The sequence below is a fragment of the Anomaloglossus baeobatrachus genome, chromosome 3, assembly GCF_048569485.1.
Source record: "Anomaloglossus baeobatrachus isolate aAnoBae1 chromosome 3, aAnoBae1.hap1, whole genome shotgun sequence".
Taxonomy (NCBI): Eukaryota; Metazoa; Chordata; class Amphibia; order Anura; family Aromobatidae; genus Anomaloglossus; species Anomaloglossus baeobatrachus.
Genome location: NC_134355.1, coordinates 427,384,544 through 427,407,249, shown reverse-complemented (window position 1 = coordinate 427,407,249; position 22,706 = coordinate 427,384,544). Strand labels below are relative to the sequence as shown.

At 47.7% G+C, this 22,706-nt stretch overlaps 1 protein-coding gene across 3 annotated transcripts in view; it reads right to left on the bottom strand.

Annotated features, from left to right (window-relative positions):
- ABCC5 (ATP binding cassette subfamily C member 5) overlaps positions 1–22,706 on the bottom strand; it is a 209,198-nt gene that overhangs the window by 113,669 nt on the left and 72,823 nt on the right. The window contains exons 9-12 of one of the 3 annotated variants that reach the window (XM_075340366.1): positions 21,842–21,990; positions 15,473–15,580; positions 14,161–14,511; positions 11,763–11,834 (exon numbers count right to left, since the gene is read on the bottom strand). In XM_075340366.1, the coding sequence (XP_075196481.1) occupies positions 11,763–11,834; positions 14,161–14,511; positions 15,473–15,580; positions 21,842–21,990 (680 nt within the window). Of the gene's footprint in view, positions 1–11,762; positions 11,835–14,160; positions 14,612–15,472; positions 15,581–21,841; positions 21,991–22,706 lie in introns of those variants that run through there. The other 2 variants (XM_075340367.1, XM_075340368.1) reach the window with 2 other exon arrangements.

Sequence of the window (22,706 nt, the reverse complement as noted above, 5' to 3'; positions counted from 1 at the left end):
GTGCAAGACTGCTACCCCTGCCGCCATGACCTTGGTGAACACCCGTGGGGCTGTCGCCAGACCGAATGGCAGAGCTACGAACTGAAGATGGTCGTCTCCTATCACGAAAAGTAGAAAACATTGGTGCTCTGTAGCAATCGGCACGTGGAGATAAGCATCTTTGATGTCTATTGATGCTAGGAAATTTCCTTGAGACATTGAGGCAATGACGGAGCGGAGGGTTTCATCCGGAACCGCCTGGCCTCCACGTGCTTGTTGAGCAGTTTTAGGTCCAGAACGGAACGGAAAGAGCCATCCTTTTTTGGCACCACAACCAGATTGGAGGAAAACCGTGTCTTGTTCCTGAAGAGGAACAGGGATTACCACTCCTTCTGCCTGCAGAAGAGCATCGGCTCGGTGGGGAGGTGGGGACGGTCTGAAGAATCGAGTCGGAGGACGAGAACAGAACTCTGTCCTGTGCACGTGGGCACAATGTCCCTCACCCACCGGTCTGTGACCTGTGGCAGCGAAATGTCGCCAAAGGCGAGCGAGTCTGCCATCAACCGCGGATGCGGAGAGATGAGAAAGCTGAGAGTCATGAGGAGACCGCCTTGGTAGCGGTTCCTCCGTCTGCCTTCCTTGGGCGTGATTGAGCCCGGCCGGAAGCTGAGCCCCTCTGAGGCTTTTCAGCCCTTTTGGACGAGGACAATTGGGACCTGCCCGAGTTTGGGAAGGACCGAAACCTCGACTGTCCTTCCAGGACAGCATTAATAGGGTAAGTCGCAATGCAGACATTGCGAGGTTACGGACGCCCCTGCGGCACAGATGTACATATGCTCAAGACCAGCTGCGCAAGAACAGCTGAAGCTTAGGGTGCCCATACGGCTGTGAATGCCGGAGCAACCGACACGCCGATAGCCTCATAGACAGATTTCAACCAGAGTCCATCTGTCAGTCAATGGCATCTTTAAGTGAAGTCCCATCTCCACTGCAACTATGGCTCTAGCCGCAAGCCTGGAGATTGGAGAATCCACCTTTGGACCCGTTTTTCCTTAATGTTAGTAGTTTTTCGTTTGTGAACCCTCCCCATACACACCTATTGCCAATCCACATTATACGCATATATAGCCTGGGTCTCAGCGTCCCATACACGGTAAGTTTTTTAACTGCATGAGAGGACACACACAAGCTAGGGACCCCAACGTAGAGAAATACTTTGGCGTAGTGTTGGGGCTCTTCTGCATTGATCAATTCAGTAGCTAAATTTCTCTTTATTCATATATTCATGGCAGTAATGCAGGTTCCATTTTTCACATTTCATTCTTACAAACAGCTATTGAATTTTTCATGTCAGCATTCACACAGCAGTTTCTGCTATTCCATGTATTCCCCTTCCATAGTCACTGGTGTGCATACCTTATCTCCCCATAGTGATGTTTTTTAGGTTTTTTGCACCCAGTTCTGACATAGAATGGAGTTCCAAACGTTATTCCTTAATGTTAGTAGTTTTTCGTTTGTGAACCCTCCCCATACACACCTATTGCCAATCCACATTATACGCATATATAGCCTGGGTCTCAGCGTCCCATACACGGTAAGTTTTTTAACTGCATGAGAGGACACACACAAGCTAGGGACCCCAACGTAGAGAAATACTTTGGCGTAGTGTTGGGGCTCTTCTGCATTGATCAATTCAGTAGCTAAATTTCTCTTTATTCATATATTCATGGCAGTAATGCAGGTTCCATTTTTCACATTTCATTCTTACAAACAGCTATTGAATTTTTCATGTCAGCATTCACACAGCAGTTTCTGCTATTCCATGTATTCCCCTTCCATAGTCACTGGTGTGCATACCTTATCTCCCCATAGTGATGTTTTTTAGGTTTTTTGCACCCAGTTCAGACATAGAATGGAGTTCCAAACGTTATTCCTTAATGTTAGTAGTTTTTCGTTTGTGAACCCTCCCCATACACACCTATTGCCAATCCACATTATACGCATATATAGCCTGGGTCTCAGCGTCCCATACACGGTAAGTTTTTTAACTGCATGAGAGGACACACACAAGCTAGGGACCCCAACGTAGAGAAATACTTTGGCGTAGTGTTGGGGCTCTTCTGCATTGATCAATTCAGTAGCTAAATTTCTCTTTATTCATATATTCATGGCAGTAATGCAGGTTCCATTTTTCACATTTCATTCTTACAAACAGCTATTGAATTTTTCATGTCAGCATTCACACAGCAGTTTCTGCTATTCCATGTATTCCCCTTCCATAGTCACTGGTGTGCATACCTTATCTCCCCATAGTGATGTTTTTTAGGTTTTTTGCACCCAGTTCAGACATAGAATGGAGTTCCAAACGTTATTCCTTAATGTTAGTAGTTTTTCGTTTGTGAACCCTCCCCATACACACCTATTGCCAATCCACATTATACGCATATATAGCCTGGGTCTCAGCGTCCCATACACGGTAAGTTTTTTAACTGCATGAGAGGACACACACAAGCTAGGGACCCCAACGTAGAGAAATACTTTGGCGTAGTGTTGGGGCTCTTCTGCATTGATCAATTCAGTAGCTAAATTTCTCTTTATTCATATATTCATGGCAGTAATGCAGGTTCCATTTTTCACATTTCATTCTTACAAACAGCTATTGAATTTTTCATGTCAGCATTCACACAGCAGTTTCTGCTATTCCATGTATTCCCCTTCCATAGTCACTGGTGTGCATACCTTATCTCCCCATAGAGAACAGAACTCTGTCCTGTGCACGTGGGCACAATGTCCCTCACCCACCGGTCTGTGACCTGTGGCAGCGAAATGTCGCCAAAGGCGAGCGAGTCTGCCATCAACCGCGGATGCGGAGAGATGAGAAAGCTGAGAGTCATGAGGAGACCGCCTTGGTAGCGGTTCCTCCGTCTGCCTTCCTTGGGCGTGATTGAGCCCGGCCGGAAGCTGAGCCCCTCTGAGGCTTTTCAGCCCTTTTGGACGAGGACAATTGGGACCTGCCCGAGTTTGGGAAGGACCGAAACCTCGACTGTCCTTCCAGGACAGCATTAATAGGGTAAGTCGCAATGCAGACATTGCGAGGTTACGGACGCCCCTGCGGCACAGATGTACATATGCTCAAGACCAGCTGCGCAAGAACAGCTGAAGCTTAGGGTGCCCATACGGCTGTGAATGCCGGAGCAACCGACACGCCGATAGCCTCATAGACAGATTTCAACCAGAGTCCATCTGTCAGTCAATGGCATCTTTAAGTGAAGTCCCATCTCCACTGCAACTATGGCTCTAGCCGCAAGCCTGGAGATTGGAGAATCCACCTTTGGACCCTGGGTCCAGCGCTTGACCACGTCAGGGGGAAAGGGATAACGTGTATCCTTAATACGTTTGGAGAAAACGCTTATCTGGTAAGCGTGGTGTTCCTGGACTGCTTCTCTGAAGTCAGCGTGGCCAGAAAAAGAAGGGAATTTTGTTACTTACCGTAAATTCCTTTTCTTCTAGCTCTTATTGGGAGACCCAGACGATTGGGTGTATAGCACTGCCTCCGGAGGCCACACAAAGCAATTACACTAAAAAGTGTAAGGCCCCTCCCCTTCTGGCTATACACCCCCAGTGGGATCACTGGCTCACCAGTTTTAGTGCAAAAGCAAGAAGGAGGAAAGCCAATAACTGGTTTAAACAAATTCACTCCGAGTAACATCGGAGAACTGAAAACCGTTCAACATGAACAACATGTGTACCCGCAAACAAACCAAAAATCCCGAAGGACAACAGGGCGGGTGCTGGGTCTCCCAATAAGAGCTAGAAGAAAAGGAATTTACGGTAAGTAACAAAATTCCCTTCTTCTTCGGCGCTCTATTGGGAGACCCAGACGATTGGGACGTCCAAAAGCTGTCCCTGGGTGGGTAAAGAAATCCCTCATGTTAGAGCTGCAAGACAGCCCTCCCCTACGGGGAGGCAACTGCCGCCTGCAGGACTCTTCTACCTAGGCTGGCGTCCGCCGAAGCATAGGTATGCACCTGATAATGTTTGGTGAAAGTGTGCAGACTCGACCAGGTAGCTGCCTGGCACACCTGTTGAGCCGTAGCCTGGTGTCGCAATGCCCAGGACGCACCCACGGCTCTGGTAGAATGGGCCTTCAGCCCTGATGGAACCTGAAGCCCCGCAGAACGGTAGGCTTCAAGAATTGGTTCTTTGATCCATCGAGCCAGGGTGGCCTTAGAAGCCTGCGACCCTTTGCGCTTACCAGCGACAAGGACAAAGAGTGCATCCGAACGGCGCAGGGGCGCTGTGCGGGAAATGTAGATTCTGAGTGCTCTCACCAGATCTAACAAATGTAAATCTTTCTCATACCGATGAACTGCATGAGGACAAAACGAAGGCAAAAAGATATCCTGATTAAGATGAAAAGAGGATACCACCTTCGGGAGAAACTCCTGAATGGGGCGCAGCACTACCTTGTCCTGGTGGAAGACCAGGAAGGGAGCCTTGGAAGACAACGCTGCTAGCTCAGACACTCTCCGAAGAGATGTGATCGCTACCAGAAAAGCCACTTTCTGTGATAGTCTAGAAAGTGAAACCTCCTTCAGAGGCTCGAAGGGCGGCTTCTGGAGGGCAACTAGTACCCTGTTCAGATCCCATGGATCTAACGGCCGCTTGTACGGGGGAACTATATGGCAAACCCCCTGTAGGAACGTGCGCACCTTAGAAAGTCGTGCTAGACGCTTCTGAAAAAAGACGGATAGCGCCGAGACTTGCCCTTTAAGGGAGCCGAGTGACAAACCTTTTTCTAACCCAGATTGGAGGAAAGAAAGAAGGGTAGGTAATGCAAATGGCCAGGGAGACACTCTCTGAGCAGAGCACCAGGATAAGAATATCCTCCACGTTCTGTGGTAGATCTTAGCAGACGTGGGCTTCCTAGCCTGTCTCATGGTGGCAACGACCCCTTGGGATAAGCCTGAAGACGCTAGGATCCAGGACTCAATGGCCACGCAGTCAGGTTGAGGGCCGCAGAATTCCGATGGAAAAACGGCCCTTGGGACAGTAAGTCTGGTCGGTCTGGTAGTGCCCACGGTTGGCCGACCGTGAGATGCCACAGATCCGGATACCACGCCCTCCTCGGCCAGTCTGGAGCGACGAGTATGACGCGGCTGCAGTCGGATCTGATCTTGCGTAGCACTCTGGGCAAGAGTGCCAGAGGTGGAAACACATAAGGGAGCCGGAACTGCGACCAATCTTGCACTAGGGCGTCTGCTGCTAGAGCTCTTTGATCGCGAGACCGTGCCATGAAGGTTGGGACCTTGTTGTTGTGCCGGGACGCCATTAGGTCGACGTCCGGCCTTCCCCATCGGCGACAGATTTCCTGAAACACGTCCGGGTGAAGGGACCATTCCCCTGCGTCCATGCCCTGGCGACTGAGGAAGTCTGCTTCCCAGTTTTCTACGCCGGGGATGTGAACTGCGGATATGGTGGAGGCCGTGGCTTCCACCCACATCATAATGCGCCGGACTTCCTGGAAGGCTTGCCGACTGCGAGTCCCTCCTTGGTGATTGATGTATGCCACCGCTGTGGAGTTGTCCGATTGAATTCGGATCTGCTTCCCTTCCAGCCACTGCTGGAAGGCTAGTAGGGCAAGAAACACTGCTCTGATTTCCAGAACATTGATCTGAAGGCTGGACTCCTGCTGAGTCCACGTACCCTGAGCCCTGTGGTGGAGAAACACTGCTCCCCACCCTGACAGACTCGCGTCTGTCGTGACCACCGCCCAGGACGGTGGTAGGAAGGATCTTCCCTGTGATAATGAGGTGGAAAGGAGCCACCACTGCAGAGAGTCCTTGGCCGTCTGGGAAAGGGAGACTTTCCTGTCCAGGGATGTCGACTTCCCGTCCCATTGGCGGAGAATGTCCCATTGAAGTGGACGCAGATGAAACTGCGCAAACGGAACCGCCTCTATTGCCGCCACCATCTTCCCGAGGAAGTGCATGAGGCGTCTTAAGGAGTGCGACTGACCTTGAAGGAGAGCCTGCACCCCTGTCTGTAGTGACCGCTGCTTGCTCAGCGGAAGCTTCACTATCGCTGAGAGAGTATGAAACTCCATGCCAAGATACGTTAGTGATTGGGTCGGTGACAGATTTGACTTTGGGAAGTTGATGATCCACCCGAACGCCTGGAGAGTCTCCAGTGCAAAATTCAGGCTGAGTTGGCATGCCTCCTGAGAGGGTGCCTTGACCAGTAGATCGTCCAAGTAAGGGATCACAGAGTGTCCGTGAGAGTGCAAGACTGCTACCACTGCTGCCATGATCTTGGTGAACACCCGGGGGGCTGTCGCCAGACCAAATGGCAGAGCCACGAACTGAAGATGTTCGTCTCCTATCACGAAGCGCAGAAAGCGTTGGTGCTCCGTAGCAATCGGCACGTGGAGATAAGCATCTTTGATGTCTATTGATGCTAGGAAATCTCCTTGGGACATTGAGGCAATGACTGAGCGGAGGGATTCCATCCGGAACCGCCTGGCGTTCACATGCTTGTTGAGCAGTTTTAGGTCCAGAACAGGACGGAAGGAGCCGTCCTTTTTTGGAACCACAAAGAGATTGGAGTAAAATCCTCGCCCCCGTTCCAGAGGGGGGACAGGGATCACGACTCCTTCTGCTCTTAGAGAGTCCACCGCCTGCAGCAGGGCATCTGCTCGGTTGGGGTGTGGGGAGGTTCTGAAGAACCGAAGTGGAGGCCGAGAACTGAACTCGATTCTGTACCCGCGAGACAAAATGTCTGTTACCCACCGGTCTTTGACCTGTGACAGCCAAATGTCGCAAAAGCGGGAGAGCCTGCCACCGACCGAGGATGCGGAGGGAGGAGGCCGAAAGTCATGAGGTAGCCGCCTTGGAAGCGGTTCCTCCATTTGCTTTCCTGGGGCGTGAGTGAGCCCGCCAGGAATCTGAGCTCCCTTGTCCTTTCTGAGTCCCTTTGGACGAGGAGAATTGGGGCTTGCCCGAGCCTCGAAAGGACCGAAACCTCGACTGCCACTTTTTCTGTTGAGGTTTACTTGCTCTGGGCTGTGGCAAGGAAGAGTCCTTACCCTTGGACTGTTTTATGATTTCAGCCAATGGCTCACCAAACAGTCTGTCTCTAGATAATGGCAAGCTGGTTAAGCATTTTTTGGAACCAGCATCTGCTTTCCAGTCCTTTAACCATAAGGCTCTGCGCAAAACCACAGAATTGGCGGCCGCCATAGAGGTACGGCTCGTAGATTCTAGGACAGCATTGATAGCATAGGTCGCAAACGCAGACATTTGCGAAGTTAGGGACGCCACCTGTGGCACTGCTGGATGCATGATAGCATCCACCTGTGCTAAACCAGCTGAAATAGCTTGTAGTGCCCACACGGCCGCGAATGCTGGAGCAAACGACGCGCCGATAGCTTCATAGACAGATTTCAACCAAAGGTCCATCTGTCTGTCGTTGGCATCTTTAAGTGAAGCGCCATCCTCTACTGCGACTATGGATCTAGCCGCAAGCTTGGAAATTGGGGGATCCACCTTTGGGCACTGGGTCCAGCGTTTGGCCACTTCAGCGGGAAAAGGATAACGGGTATCCTTAGAACGCTTAGAGAAACGCTTGTCTGGATGAGCGTCGTGCTTCTGGATTGATTCTCTGAAGTCAGAGTGGTCCAAAAAAGCACTTAATTTACGCTTGGGATACAGAAAATGGAACTTCTCCTGCTGTGCAGCTGCCTCCTCTGCTGAAGGAGCTGGGGGAGAAATATCCAACAGTCTATTAATCGCCGATATAAGGTCATTAACCATGGCGTCACCATCAGGGGCATCCAGATTGAGAGGGGCCTCAGGATTAGAATCCTGATCACCGTCCTCAGTCTCATCACAGAGAGATTCTTCTCGCTGAGACCCTGAGCAGTGTGATGACGTCGAGGGTCTTTCCCAGCGAGCTCGCTTAGGCTGCCTGGGACTGTCATCTGAGTCAGAGACTTCAGCTTGTGATGCTTGAGACCCCCTTGAAGTACGGATTAGTTCCAACTGAGGGGGACTAGAGAGCATAGCCACAGCAGTGTCCATGGTCTGAGGAACTGGCCTGGCCTGCAAGGTCTCCAGGATTTTTGTCATAGCCTCAGACATTTTATCAGCAAATACTGCAAAGTCTGTCCCCGTTACCGGGGCAGGGTTCACAGGCGTCTCTGCCTGGGCTACCACCACAATAGGCTCTGGCTGACGAAGTACCACTGGGACTGAACATTGCACACAATGTGAATCATTGGAGCCTGCCGGTAGATCAGCCCCACATGCAGTACAAACAGTGTACACAGCCCGTGCCTTGGCAGCCTTGCGTTTTGCGGATGACATGTTGCTGCCTCCTCAGAGCAGTACAGGGTGTCCAGCCAAGAAGCGACCTTACAGTGCAACTATATATATATATGGTACCAAGAAAAAAGTACACTAATATATCACTGAGGCACTAGTGGGGCCAGCACTACTGTGCAGCTTACCGCCCGCTTAGGAGCGGTGTGTGGTCGCCAGAAATCCCTCTAGTCTGGGTCTCCCAGAGCCTGCTGCCTCTCCCCAGCCAGATCGCATGTGTAATGGCTGCCGGCGTCCTTGTGGAGAGGGGGGGCGGGCCCTGGGCGTACACCGACGAAGAGCGGGAAGTCTGCTTCCCCTTGTGCCTAGTGAGAGGGCTGGAGCATGTAAATAAAGCTCCAGCCCTCGGCGCTGCCATTGAGCAGCGTCTCTCCCCTACCCTGATTGACAGGGTGGGGGCGGGAACGAAGCGGCGCTAGGCCGCAGAAGCCGGGGGCTAAAGTTAGAAGCGCCGCCGCCGTAAAAGCGCGGTCGGCGCAAAGCCCCCGGCGCACCACAAGTCGCAGCTGCGCCGCCGCTCCAGGAGCGGTCGGCGCAGTAGTTCCCAACACACAACGTCACTCAGCAAAGCTGCAGTGACCTAACCCCTAGCGTACAGCGCCACTGTCCCCGGCGCACTACAACGCTCAGCAAGCCCTGAGAGTGTCCGTGCCTGCCGGGGACACAGAGTACCTGAAAGTTGCAGGGCCTTGTCCCTGAACGGCACTCCCGCTCCCAATCCAGCAGGTTCTATGGGTCTGTGGATGGAGCCCGGCCCCAGGGCTTGGAGGCCGGCAAGATCCCACTTCCACAGAGCCCTCCAGGGGATGTGGAAGGAAAACAGCATGTGGGCTCCAGCCTCCGTACCAGCAATAGGTACCTCAACCTTACAAGCACCAACCGCGGGTGAGAAGGGAGCATGCTGGGGGCCCCATATGGGCCCTCTTTTCTTCCATCCGATAGAGCCAGCAGCTACTGCTGACTACAAACAGTGGAGCTATGCGTGGATGTCTGACCTCCTTCGCACAAAGCAGAAAACTGGTGAGCCAGTGATCCCACTGGGGGTGTATAGCCAGAAGGGGAGGGGCCTTACACTTTTTAGTGTAATTGCTTTGTGTGGCCTCCGGAGGCAGTGCTATACACCCAATCGTCTGGGTCTCCCAATAGAGCGCCGAAGAAATACTCAATATACGTTTGAGCTACTGAAATGGGACTTCTCCTGCTGTGAAGCTGACTCCTCCGCTGGGGGAGCTGAGGGAGAAAGATCCAACATTCCATTGATGGACGCTATAGGATCATTCCTTATGGCGTCACCATCCGGTGTATCCGGATTGAGAGCGGTGTCAGGATCAAAGTCCTGATGAGCTACGTCTGCCTCATCATACAGAGAGCCTCCTGGGACCCCCCCCGGAGCACCGATTTTATTCCAAATGAGGGTGGCCAGGGAGCACTGATCCAGATTGCCCATGGCCTGTCCGGACTGCAAGTCTCTATCCCATTGCAACTCCGTCCCTGTCCTTGGACAGGGTTGACAGGTGGTTCCTTTGGCCACGTCTAGTAGAGACCCCGGCTGACCAAGTGCTACAGGGGAGCATTGCACACAATGGGGTTCAGTGCCGTGGAACAGTATCACATGCAGTAAAAACAGCATCGAAAGCCTGTGTTGCTTATATGCTGCTGCCGACTAGCCATCTAGGATATAGAGCCAAGAATGGCGACCGTACAGTGCAATGTATAGTATACAAGCATAAAGTACAAATGAACACTGCAGCACATGCAATACAAGCAGCATAGAAAGCCTGTGCCTTGGCACCCCTGCTTTTCTGCTGCTGTAGACTAGCCATCTAGGGGAATATAGCCCAGAATAGCGACCATACAGTGCAATGTATAGCATACAAGCATAAGTACAAATGAACACTGCAACCCCTGCAATACAAGCAGCATAGAAAAAACCTGTGCCTCAGCACCCTTGCTTTTCTGCTGCTGTAGTCTAGTCATTCTAGGCGAAAATAGCCAAGACTAGCGACCGTACAGTGCAGTGTATAGCATACAAGCATAAATACACATGAACACTTCAGTACATGCAATACAAGCAGCATAGAAAGCCTGTGCCTTAGCACCCCTGCTTTCCTGCTGCTGATGTGTCGCCATCTAAGAGGGCATATAGCCAAAAATAGCGACCTATGCAGTGTAAGCATAAAATACAAATGGACAACTGCGGTATTTAGTGGGGTCAGCACTTCAGGTGCCGCTTACCGCCCGCCTATAAGCGGGTGTGTGGTCGCCCTAGTCCTGTGCCTGGTTGCCCAGAGTCCGTTCTCTCAGCTCGGACTGCAGGAATGGCTGCCGGCGTCCTTCTCCAGCTCGTGTGAGTAGGGGCGGGCCGTGGGCGTGCCCCAAGTCAGAGCGGGAAACCGGCGTCCCACAGTGTCCAGTGAGAGGGCTGGAGCATGTAAATAAGGCTCCAGCCCTCGGCGCTGCTGATTGTACAGCGTCTCTCCCCTACCCTGATTGACAGGGTGGGGGCGGGAACGAAGCGGAGCTAGGCCGCAAAAGCCGGGGACTGGATTTATAAGCGCCGCCGCCGTAAAAGCGCGGTCGGCGCTAAGTCCCCGGCGCACTACAAGTCCCAGCCGCGCCGCCGCTCCCGGAGCGTCCGGCGCGGTAGTTCCCAATACATAAAGTCATTCAGCTAGGCTGCAGTGACTGTAACCCTTTACTGTCCCCGGCGCACTAGCACACCCAGCGAGTCTGGAGTGTGCTGTGCCTGTGTGTACGGGGACACAGAGTACCTGAATGGTGCAGGGCCATGTCCCTGAACGGTACCCAGCTCCGTATCCAGCAGGTTCAATGGGTTTGTGGATGGAGCCCGGCCTCAGGGCTTTGGGGCCGGTAAGATCCCACTTCCTCAGAGCCCCTCAGGGGGATGGGAAGGAAAACAGCATGTGGGCTCCAGCCTCCGTACCAGCAATAGGTACCTCAACCTTACAAACCACAAGCGGGGTGAGAAGGGAGCATGCTGGGGGCCCTATATGGGCCCTCTTTTCTTCCATCCGATATAGTCAGCAGCTACTGCTGACTAAACAGTGGAGCTATGCGTGGATGTCTGACCTCCTTCGCACAAAGCAGAAAACTGGTGAGCCAGTGATCCCACTGGGGGTGTATAGCCAGAAGGGGAGGGGCCTTACACTTTTTAGTGTAATGCTTTGTGTGGCCTCCGGAGGCAGTAGCTATACACCCAATCGTCTGGGTCTCCCAATGGAGCGCCGAAGAAAAGGAAAATTGCAGGGTGGTGAAAGGGTTCATTTACATTCGGATGGTAGGTAGCCTTCCAACGCCCCCCCATCAGGAAGACGTTAGTGTTAACCCACATAATCTGTCTCAAAATCTATCATACACAGTTTGTGCAATTATCCTGTGCATTACCTGTCCAAGTATAGCAGAGATTAAGGACGTTTTTCCACTGCCCACACATCCACATATTCCTATCAGCTTGCCCTAGTGGGAACAAGAGACAAAACTAGTTGTGAATTTAACCATTACTAAATTATTTAACAAACAGTATTAAAAGTACATTTGCAAATACAATAGGTTATCTAAATAATGCTATTTTTTCACAATACTTCCATCACTGTTGTTAGGTACACAATAAAGAAATGTAAAATCCCCATGGAGTCTCCTTTCCAAGTCTCCACACCACTGTAAAACAACCTGAGGTGTTCAAGTCACAAATTACAGTTTTCCACTAACAGATGGGATTCCTAAAAAGAATCGGTAGGTCGAAGTTATTACCCATGTGCCAGCTATGAGAAACCAAGCTCTGCAAATTAGCCTGGAACTACATTCAGTGTGTCGATGACTTTATAATCACATTTCCAATGCGCTTCCATGCAAATATATTGCTTCAGAGCATAGTTTATTCTTGGTATTATTTATGGGTAGATCATGCAGCCATACCATTTGTTTCAGTAAAAATATAATCCTGATGGGTTCTCATTAAATGGTTATTTCCAGAATCAAAAGTTATCTACTATCCACAGACAGTGGTAACTTACTGATTGCTGGGAATCTGACTACAGAGTTTACATTAGCATATACAAGTGGTGCACTACACAACAGTATGGCAGAGGACTATGCCCAAACACAGAAAGTAACGGGGCTGTCCAGTCACAAACTACTGATTAACCCTTTCACGACCGGCCGATTTTTCGCTTTCCGTTTTTTTTTTTCGCCATTCTTTTTCTGAGAGACGTAACTTTTTTATTTTTCAGTCAATATGGTCATGTGAGGGCTCATTTTTTGCGGAACGAGCTGTACTTTTAAATGAAACCATCAGTTTTACCATATTATGTACTAGAAAATGGCAAAAAAATTCCAAATGCTGAAAAATTGCAAAAAAAGTGCGATAGCACTATGGTTTTTGAGATATTTTATTCACTGTGTTCACTATATGGTAAAACTGATGTGTGGGTGTGATGCCTCAGGTCAGTGCGAGTTCGTAGACACCAAACATGTATAGGTTTACTTTTATATAAGGGGTTAAAAAAAAATCGGAAGTTTGTCCGAAAAAAGTGGCGCACGTTTTACGCCATATTCCGTGACCCGTAGCGTTCTCATTTTTCGGGATCTTAGGCTCAATGACGGCTTATTTTTTCCGTCTCGAGCTGACGTTTTTAACGGTACCATTTTTGCGCAGATGCTACGTTTTGATCGCCTCTTATTGCATTTTGCGCAAAAGTTGTGGCGACAAAAAAACGTCGTTTTGGCGTTTGGAATTTTTTTGCCGCTACGCCGTTTACTGATCAGATTAATTGATTTTATATTTTGATAGATCGGGCGTTTCTGAACGCGGCGATACCAAATGTGTGTATATTTTTTATTTTTTTAACCCTTTAATTTTTAATGGGGCGAATGGGGGGTGATTTGAACTTTTAGGTTTTTTTGTTTTTTTTTAATTTTTTAAAACTTATTTTTTTACTTTTTTTTTTTATTTTACTAGTCCCCCTAGGGGGCTATTGCGATCAGCATTCCGATCGCTCTGCAGTATCTGCTGATCACAGCTGGAAGGCTGTAAACAGCAGATACGCTGTCTTTCTCTTTTGCTGTGCTCCGGGCACAGCGAAAGTGAAACCAATTCATGTGTAGTACAGGAGTCATCACATGACCCTGTACTACCATGGCAACTATCGGGAGTCACGTGATCGCGTCACGTGACTTCCGGTTTCGGCGGTAAGTAAAACTTTACCGCGATTGCGCTTATAATGGCGCTGTCATGTATTGACAGCGCCATTATAAGGGGTTAATCGGCACGAGCAGATAACGATTCTGCTCGTGCCTAGCAGGCACACATCTCAGCTGTGAAAATCAGCTGAGATGTGTGCCGATCGCGGCATGCTGCCGCCGGAGGACCGCGGGCAGTAAGATTATGTCATTTAGGACGTAATTTTACGGCCCGCGGTCGTTAAGGGGTTAACTATCCTTAGGATATCATATTGGTGTGGGTCTGACACCCAGCACCCCCATCGATGAGCTATGAGAAGTTTTGGCAACGGCTGGATATAAACCCAGAGATCGAAGAGCCATTGTGCAGCTATATTCCATGCAGTAGCCAGATACCGATGCCGCTGGAGCTTATATACAGCTGACTGGTGGGAATACTGGGGCAGGTCCTCTAATCTATCTGAAATTGATGAGCACTTCTTGGGATAGATCATTAAGATCTTGTGACTGGACAATCCCTTTAACACACTAACATATCCTACAAAATCAGATGTTTTTTAATTTATTATTCGAGGTATATTAACAACAGGTTGATAGGTTTTACCTTTTCAATCTCCAGATCAATGTTGTATAAAGCCCGCTGGAGCCTCATACTTGATATCTGGATATCTTTGCCTTCTTCATCAGGGCTGGCTTGCTCATCATTTTCCACCAGTAGATGTCCTTTCTGCTCAGCCAGAACAGCTTGTGGTCCTTCTTTCTGCAAATTAGCTTTCTCTTTCTTTCCCTTTGCCCCCTTCTTGTCTTTTTTCAGTTTTGGGGTGGTCTTCGGAGAGCACTGGGTGCTGGCATGGGAAGAATCCCATGCTAATGTAGCATTTTGCAGCTGAATGGTGATGTTTGGGCAGGATGGTTTTTTCTTTACCATGTGAACCTCTTCCATTAGAAATAAACTCTGATAGGAGGTTGTGAGAAAGGTGCAAAGATGAGACAGCACGTCAGGTCTAGGTCACGCAGGAAGCAAAAACATCAGGCTATACAGTGGTAGGAAGCTGCTGCGGAGCAAAAGGTAGCTTATTAGAGTCAACTAAGTTCAGATTGATGCCTAGGAGCATTTCTGGAAGAAACTTCACATTCTACGTAAAAAAAACAGTCTATCAACGCCAATCACCCCTTCATCTCAGGGAGGCACTATCATATAATAGGAATGTGGACTTGGACATATATCACAAAGCTATAGAACAATAACACCTGCTATAAAACATGCAACACAGATAACGCTATAAAAGACCCTAATGACGGAATCCCAACTTCATCCCAACATAGCCTATGATAAGATCAGCTATCCACCTTCTCAGCCTCCAAAATTCCTCTAGTTGTACCATATGCAGCTACGCCTAGTGGACTTACAGCCTTGTGAGATTTGACCAGGAGACCAATCTGACTCGATTTGCTAGAGCTGAAACAAATGACTCTGTTAGTGTTTTTTAAGAGCTGGCATGCTCTCTGGGCCTACGTTACCTTCTCAGCTGCCCATAGGTCCCTCTGCCTGTTCCAGTGTAACTGTTACTGGCATGACATAACTATGTATATAGACCTGAAGACTGGTTAAGCACAAAAAGTGAGTGGTTTGATAAGAAACATCTGCGCATAAGTCCGACTGTATTCATTATAGGTGGATGGCTGCAAGCTTAGGCAGCCAGCACATACGCACATATAGAAGTGACAGTGAAATATTGCTAATTAAACAAGAAATAATATTATGCCCAATTTACAACCAAGTGGTCAATAACAATGGTTAGCTAAAACTTCCAAAAACTAGTATCAAACCCTAATTAGACCCCAATTAGAAATTTTAGTAAAGGACAGCATGTCATCCGGAAAAGATGGGGTCAGACCTGAGGACCGCAGCTTACCTTAAACCGTTCCATGGATACCGAAGCCTCAGAGAGCGATTTCACAGAGAACGGTGTCACCTTTAGAGCAAAGGTCATGGAATTAAAGACCGTGACAACTGTAAAAGCCTAGGAAAAAAGACAATAGGACGGATTGATCAATACGATCTAATGGTCAGTGCACATTTACACTGTACAGTCTTTATTAACCCCTTCACCCGTGGGCAATTTTCCGTTTTCATTTTCTCCACCCATTTTTCAAAGAGCCATAACTTTTTTTAATTTTTCCGTCAGTATAACCATATGAGGGGCTTGTCTTGTACAGGACAAGTTGTATTTTTGAGTGACACCATTTTCACTATTTTATTAAATGATGTGGAGACTACAAAACGTAATTTTGTAGTTTTTATTTTTTTTCTTGTTACCGTATTTCTCGGACTATAAGACGCACCTGACCATAAGACGCACCCTGGTTTTAGAGCAGGAAAATAGGAAAATAAAATTTTAAGCAAAAAATGGAGTCATGACACACTGTTATGGGGCGAGGATCTGCTGCTGACACTGTTATGGGGGTAATGTCCCCAAATTCTCTACTAAAATACCCCATCCTGGTAATGATCCTCATGCCTTGTATATACAGTATATACCACCAACCTGCTCATATACCTCCATCCTGCTCATATACCCCCATCCTGCTCATATACCCCCATCCTGCTCATATACCCCCATCCTTGCTCATAATATAGCCCATCTTTGCTCATAATATACCCCCATTCTGCTCATAATACACCCCCCATTCTGCTCATAATATACCCCCATTCTGCTCATAATATACCCCCATCCTGCTCATAATATACCCCCATCCTGCTCATAATATACCCCCATCGTGCTATACACCCCATCCTGCTATACCCCCCCATGCTGGTATACGGCCCGTATCCTGTGCACATAAAAAAAATAAACGTTCATACTCACCTTACCTCACCTCACTCCCTGCAGCATTGCTCCTCCTCCAGTCTGTGTCAGCGGCAGCGCCGCTGAGTGAAGCCGACCCCGTTCCCCTGCAGTACCGCAATCTCCTCCTGGCTGCCGGCGGCCGCTGAGTGGAGCCGTCCCCGTTCCCCTTCAGTACCGCGATCTCCTCCTGGCTGCCGGCGGCCGCTGAGTGGAGCCGTCCCCGTTCCCCTACAGTACCGCGATGTCCTCCTGGCTGCCGGCGGCTGCGTGTGGACACGTGTGCACAGCGATGACGTCATCGCTGTGCGCAGCGCTAGTCTCCACTCAGCGGCCGCCGGCACAGACAGGAGGATATCGCGGTGCTACAGGGGAACGGTGACAGGTGAGTGTACTGATTCACTGCACCCCGCGCTGATGATGATTCACAGGGGGCAGTGAATACAGCCGCACATGATCACTCCAGGCTGTAGTTGCCAGGGGTGATCATGTGGGCCGGCTGTTTATCCCTCGCCCATCATCCCGCCCACCTGTCAGCGCTGAGAGATGATGGGCGTGCATATTAAATGAGCGGGCCCACGTGGTCACGGCAGGCGCTGCTGCAGCCTGCTCATGCCCCCGATGGCCCGCTCTACCCTCATTCCGCGCAGCCCTACATTCAGACCATAAGACGCACCCCCCCACTTTCCCCCAACATTTGGGGGAAAAAAGGTGCGTCTTTTGGTCCGAAAAATACGGTATGCTGGATTAATTTATTTTCCATCTTCACAGATCATGCCTTTCTAAACACAAACATACCAAATAGGTATTTTTTGATTACTATTTTATTTTTAATGTGGTGATTTAAATTACTGCATTTTAACTTAATTTTTTTTTTCATATTTTTAACTTTGATTGTATTTAGTACTGCTATGTATAGCAAAAATCAAAATCTACGAATGCTGGCTCACAGGCAATGTTCACAAGGAAATCGTAATGACAGACACAGGAAAAATCCTGACACTCACATGTAATCTTCAATCAAAGAATATACTTTTATTACCGGCTGCTCCTCCTGAGCTTTCAATAGCCGTAACATCAATCAATACAAAGGTTCATGTTATACGACTGACACTGATGACTACATGATGTCATTTCCTGGGACATGACTATATAAATTAACCTTTATATTGATGTTACTGCTGTTGAAAGCTTGTGAGGAGCTGAAACGTCCGGATCAGACGGTAATAAAAGTATATTCTTTGATTGAAGACTACATGTGAGTGCCAGGATCTTTCCTTGATTTATATTGATGTTACCATGTGCACCACGATCTTAAGGATGAAGTATTTATCACTTATATGATATCAGCTCACCCCTGGCTGCCATGACAACCGATCAGAATCCCGAGACCGCGTCACACTGGGGGAGTGGAGAATGGGGCGCCCCCTGCCGGAGTTCGTTAAATCCCGCAGTCAGAGATTGACAGCAGGATTTAACTAGTTAACAGTTGCGGGCAGAACTCCAATCCACCCGTTCGTGTTACAGGCACAGGGAATGATGTGGGCTCAGCATGCGAGCCCGCATACAAGGCAGAGAAATGACTTTTGACGTGCATTTACGTCATAAAGTTGAAGAGGTAAAAATATGCAAGATTTATTTTAGAGGCTCACGCTGTTTGATAACTCTGGAGTATCTTTAGATTGTGTAGTCCAAATTTAAAGCATCTATTACTTGGCTTTCTTTTCAAATAGCTTCTTCAAAAGGAAGAGGACCTGACCTCTGGCGCCACCTATTGGATGTGGCAATGGTTATGGTCAATATCACAATTTTTTGAGCCTTGCTAGATGACTTTGCATTAGAAGCCAAACCAGAAATTCTATTTGCAGACATGTGTTCTTAGGTGTTGCTCCTCCTCAGTGCAAAGCAGGAGATTTACTTCTGACTGAGGATCTAAGGGGGAACATTTCTACACCAAGCCAAATCAGATCTTCTGTTTTGCACTGAGGTGGGGCAACACCCTGAAACACCTGTCTGCAAATGGGAGTTTCTGATTTGGCTTCTTATCCAAAAATCATGTGTCAAGGTTCATTTAAAGGTGCATATTGAATATTAAAATTGCTACATCCAATAGGTGGTGCCAGAGATCAAGTCCTCTTCCTTTCTGAAAAGGCTACTTGCACATTTAAATTCGCATGAGCAGTGCATGGCCTATAAGTCTCCTTACACCAGCTTGGCACTCTCTGCAAGGAGAACCGTTCCCCCTTTGGCTTACTTTGAGACAGAAATTTGTGCCAAAAATGTTGGCACAATTTTGGTCTCAATTAAACCATGGCAATTTTCATTTCTAGTGAGGCCATGCAGAAAGTTTCTGAAATTCATAACAAATATGATAAGTAATGAAGGACATGTTTTTATAAGGAAATTGTGCCAGAATTCTGTAGTATTTAGTATAATAACATTCCTGTAATATATTCAGCGTTCATAAAAGAAATCTCCAATATTGAGCAAGCGTTTTAGTTCAGAGGAGCTTTTCTTTTAATAGCTCGAGACCCATATGCATAATGGATCCCAGTTGCAGCAGCCAAATGCTCACTATAGGTACTTAAGGGCACTTGACACGCTGCGATATCGCTATCGAGCGTACCAGCCACCGTTGGTTGTACGTCACAGGCAAATCGCTGCCTGTGGCGCACAACATTGCTTACACCCGTCACACACACTTACCTGCCTAGCGACGTCGCTGTTGCTGGCAAACCGCTTCCTTTCTGAGGGGGCGGTTCGTGCGGCGTCACAGCGGTGTCACTAAGCGGCCGCCCAATAGAAGCGGAGGGGCGGAGATGAGCGGCTGGAACATGCCGCCCACCTCTTTCCTTCCTCATTGCCGGTGGACGCAGGTAAGGAGATGTTCGTCGTTCCTGCGGTGTCACACATAGTGATGTGTGATGCCGCAGGAACGACGAACAACCAGCGGCATGCACCACCAACGATATTATGAAAAGGAGCAACGTGTCAACGATTTTTGACGTTTTTGCGATCGTTGATCGTCGCTCCTTTTAGTCACACACGATATCGCTAACGGCACCAGATGTGCCGTTACACCGTGACCCTGACGATATATCGTTAGCAATATAGTTGTGTGTAAAGTACCCTTTAGACATTAGATATACTGTATGTTACCAAGTTGTACACAATGATTCGGAATCTGCCCACTGCCTAAGGTTTACATGTGACCATATACTGACATAGTTTGGTAACAGAAACTGGTAAATATGATTCATGAGAAAGTGTCTGTGGTTTTCAGACTACAAGTGTTTTTAGAAATTGGCCAAGTTGGCTACTAAGCCATAGGTTACTGTAAATGTCATGAGTTAAGAATTACTGCAATGGTAACGAAAATTAGACTTTAGAAATAGTGTTACGTGAACTTTAGTAAAGTATTACACTGGTGAGACTGTTTAAGAGACCCGACATCCTTTTACTCAACAACAGGACATCAATTAGAAGGAAAGAAGGCTGCCAAAAAGCACCGGAAGCAACTTTATGGACTTCTGTCAGAATGATATCATATAAACAAGCAAAGAAGACAATTAATGGCTCTAATATAAGAGAGGAAACAAATTGTCTTTCTACTAACATAAATAAATGATACAAATTAAGCATACTGAGCAATGATATAAAGTATGGTTTGATGTATGTATAATAAACTCTCAGCTTGTTCTTATGCTTATATTATTAGGGTGGGGGCTATCATTACGTAAAAAAAAGAGAAGTATTATAATTTTCACGAGAAGACACACAATAGGGCAATAATTCTGGTTTTGTGCTGATCCCTCATTCGCTTAGTTTTGTAGAGGGACAGGGTCAGCAGAGGGTGGCAGTGTAGATAATGACATCCCTCCTGACACTCCTTTTTCTCCCAGGAAGAGAGATTGTAGCCCACCACTTACTGGCGGCTCTTACAGTCTTCTTTTTTCTATCCTTTTAATCCTTCACTTTGATGTGGCAACACCACTAATAACCATTCCAAAACAAAACTATTGTGGTATTACAGTTAATGGGACTCTGACACCATGTTTTCACTACCCCATATGAGAGCAGCATTATGTATGGGCAGAGATCTTGATTCCAGCAATGGAATGTCTCCCTTAGTAAGCTGCTTTCTGCAGTTATGATAACATCAATGTTTTCTCTGCTGCAGATCTAGTAGTTTTCTGAATGCTGAGATCTGTATACCCCACCCACACCACTGATTTGCAGCTTTCGGTGTACACTGTGTATATATAGAAAGCTGTCAATTAGTGGTGGAGACGGGGTTATACAAAACTCCTAGATACTGCGCGATTCCTAAAGCTTAACATGGACAAAACAGAGTTCATTATCTTTCCTCCTCCTCACTCATCTCCTCCAACAAGCCTTTACATCAAACTTGATGGTTGCTCACTCTCCCCAGTCTCACAAGCTCGTTGCCTTGGAGTAACCCTTGACTCTGCTCTGTTCTTCAAGCCACACATCCAGGCCCTCTTCACCTCATGCAGACTACAACTCAAAAATATCTCCTGGATCCGTGCTTTCCTTAACCAAGAATCAGCAAAAACATTAGTGCATGCCCTCATCATCTCCCGCCTCGACTACTGCAACCTCCTGCTCTCTGTCCTCCCTTCTAACACTCTTGTACCCCTGCAATCTATCCTAAACTCTGCGGCCCGCTTAATCCACCTCTCCCCTCGCTATTCCCCAGCCGCTCCTCTCTGCCAATCTCTTCACTGGCTTCCCATCGCCCAACGACTCCAGTTCAAAACATTAACCATGACATACAAAGCGATCCACAATCTGTCTCCTCCTTACATTTGTGACCTAGTCTCCCGGTACCTACCTGCACGCAACCTCAGATCCTCACAAGATCTCCTTCTCTACTCTTCTCTTATCTCCTCTTTCCATAATCGCGTACAAGATTTCTCCTGTGCCTCCCCCCACACTCTGGAACGCTCTACCTCAGCATATCATCAGACTCTCCCCTACCGTGGAAAGCTTCAAGAGGAACCTCAAGACCTATCTCTTCCAACAAGCCTACAACCTACAATAGCCCTCAGTCCAGTACACCACTGCGCAACCAGCTCTGTCCTCACCTATTGTACCATCACCCATTCCCTGAATACTGTGAGCCCTCGCGGGCAGGGCCCTCTCTCCTCTTATACCAGGCTGTTTTGTACTGTTAATGATTGTTGTACGCATACCCTCTTTCACTTGTAAAGCGCCATGGAATAAATGGCGCTATAATAATAAATAATAATAATTACCTGCTAATAAAACTTTGATTTTATAAAATCTACAGCAAACAGGGTCGCTTAAACCAGGGCCTCTCTATCTAAATTATGCTGCTTTCAGATCATATAGCAAAAATCCTTTAAATGTTTTAATAACAAACAAAAAAACACCTTTATGACATTATATTACCTGAGCAGCGGTGAGGTCATATCCAAGCAACATGTGCACAGAAAAGGTGACAACACTGGCAATGACCACAACGATAGGAGCAATTCCCACAGTAATGCTCTGGAAATATCCAGCTTTTTCAAGTATCTTGCGTTCATTTTCTCGTATTTCTAAAAAAGTGATATGTAAATAGGTGTTTAATGATTTTTTTTTACATTAATAAGCAAATCTGCATTCTTATACAGATATGTCAAAAATTAAGAGACTACTTCCAAATTTTCAGTTTTTCTGATTTTTCTCTTTATAGGTATATTTCTGAGTAAAATGTAAATTGTTCTTTTAGTCTATAAACTACTGACAACAGTCCTCAGAGTTGGGGAACATTGAATGAGCAGAAGGAAGCAACTGTTTTTCCAGGATAACCTTGTATATGGCTTGATTCATACGTCCTTCGCAAAGATTAACCTGCCCAATTCCAGCCTTGCTGAAGCATCCCCAGATCATCACTGATCCTCCACCAAATTTCACAGTGGGTGCAAGACACTGTGGCTTATACGCCTCTCCAGGTCTCCGTCTAACCATTACACGACCAGGTGTTGGGCAAAGCTGAAAATTAGGTAAAGAAAATTCAACAAACATCTTTGCGAAGGACGTATGAATCAAGCCACATACAAGGTTATCCTGGAAAAATAGTTGTTTCCTTCTGGTCAGGCAATGTTCCCCAACTCTGAGGACTGTTTTTTTTTCAGCAGGACAATGCGGATGAAGGACATCCCATCCCTGTCATGGCCAGCCTAATCTCCAGACCTGAACTCTTTTGAAAACCTCTGGAATGTAATCAAGAGGAAGATGGATAGTCACAAGCCACCAAACAAAGAACTGCTTA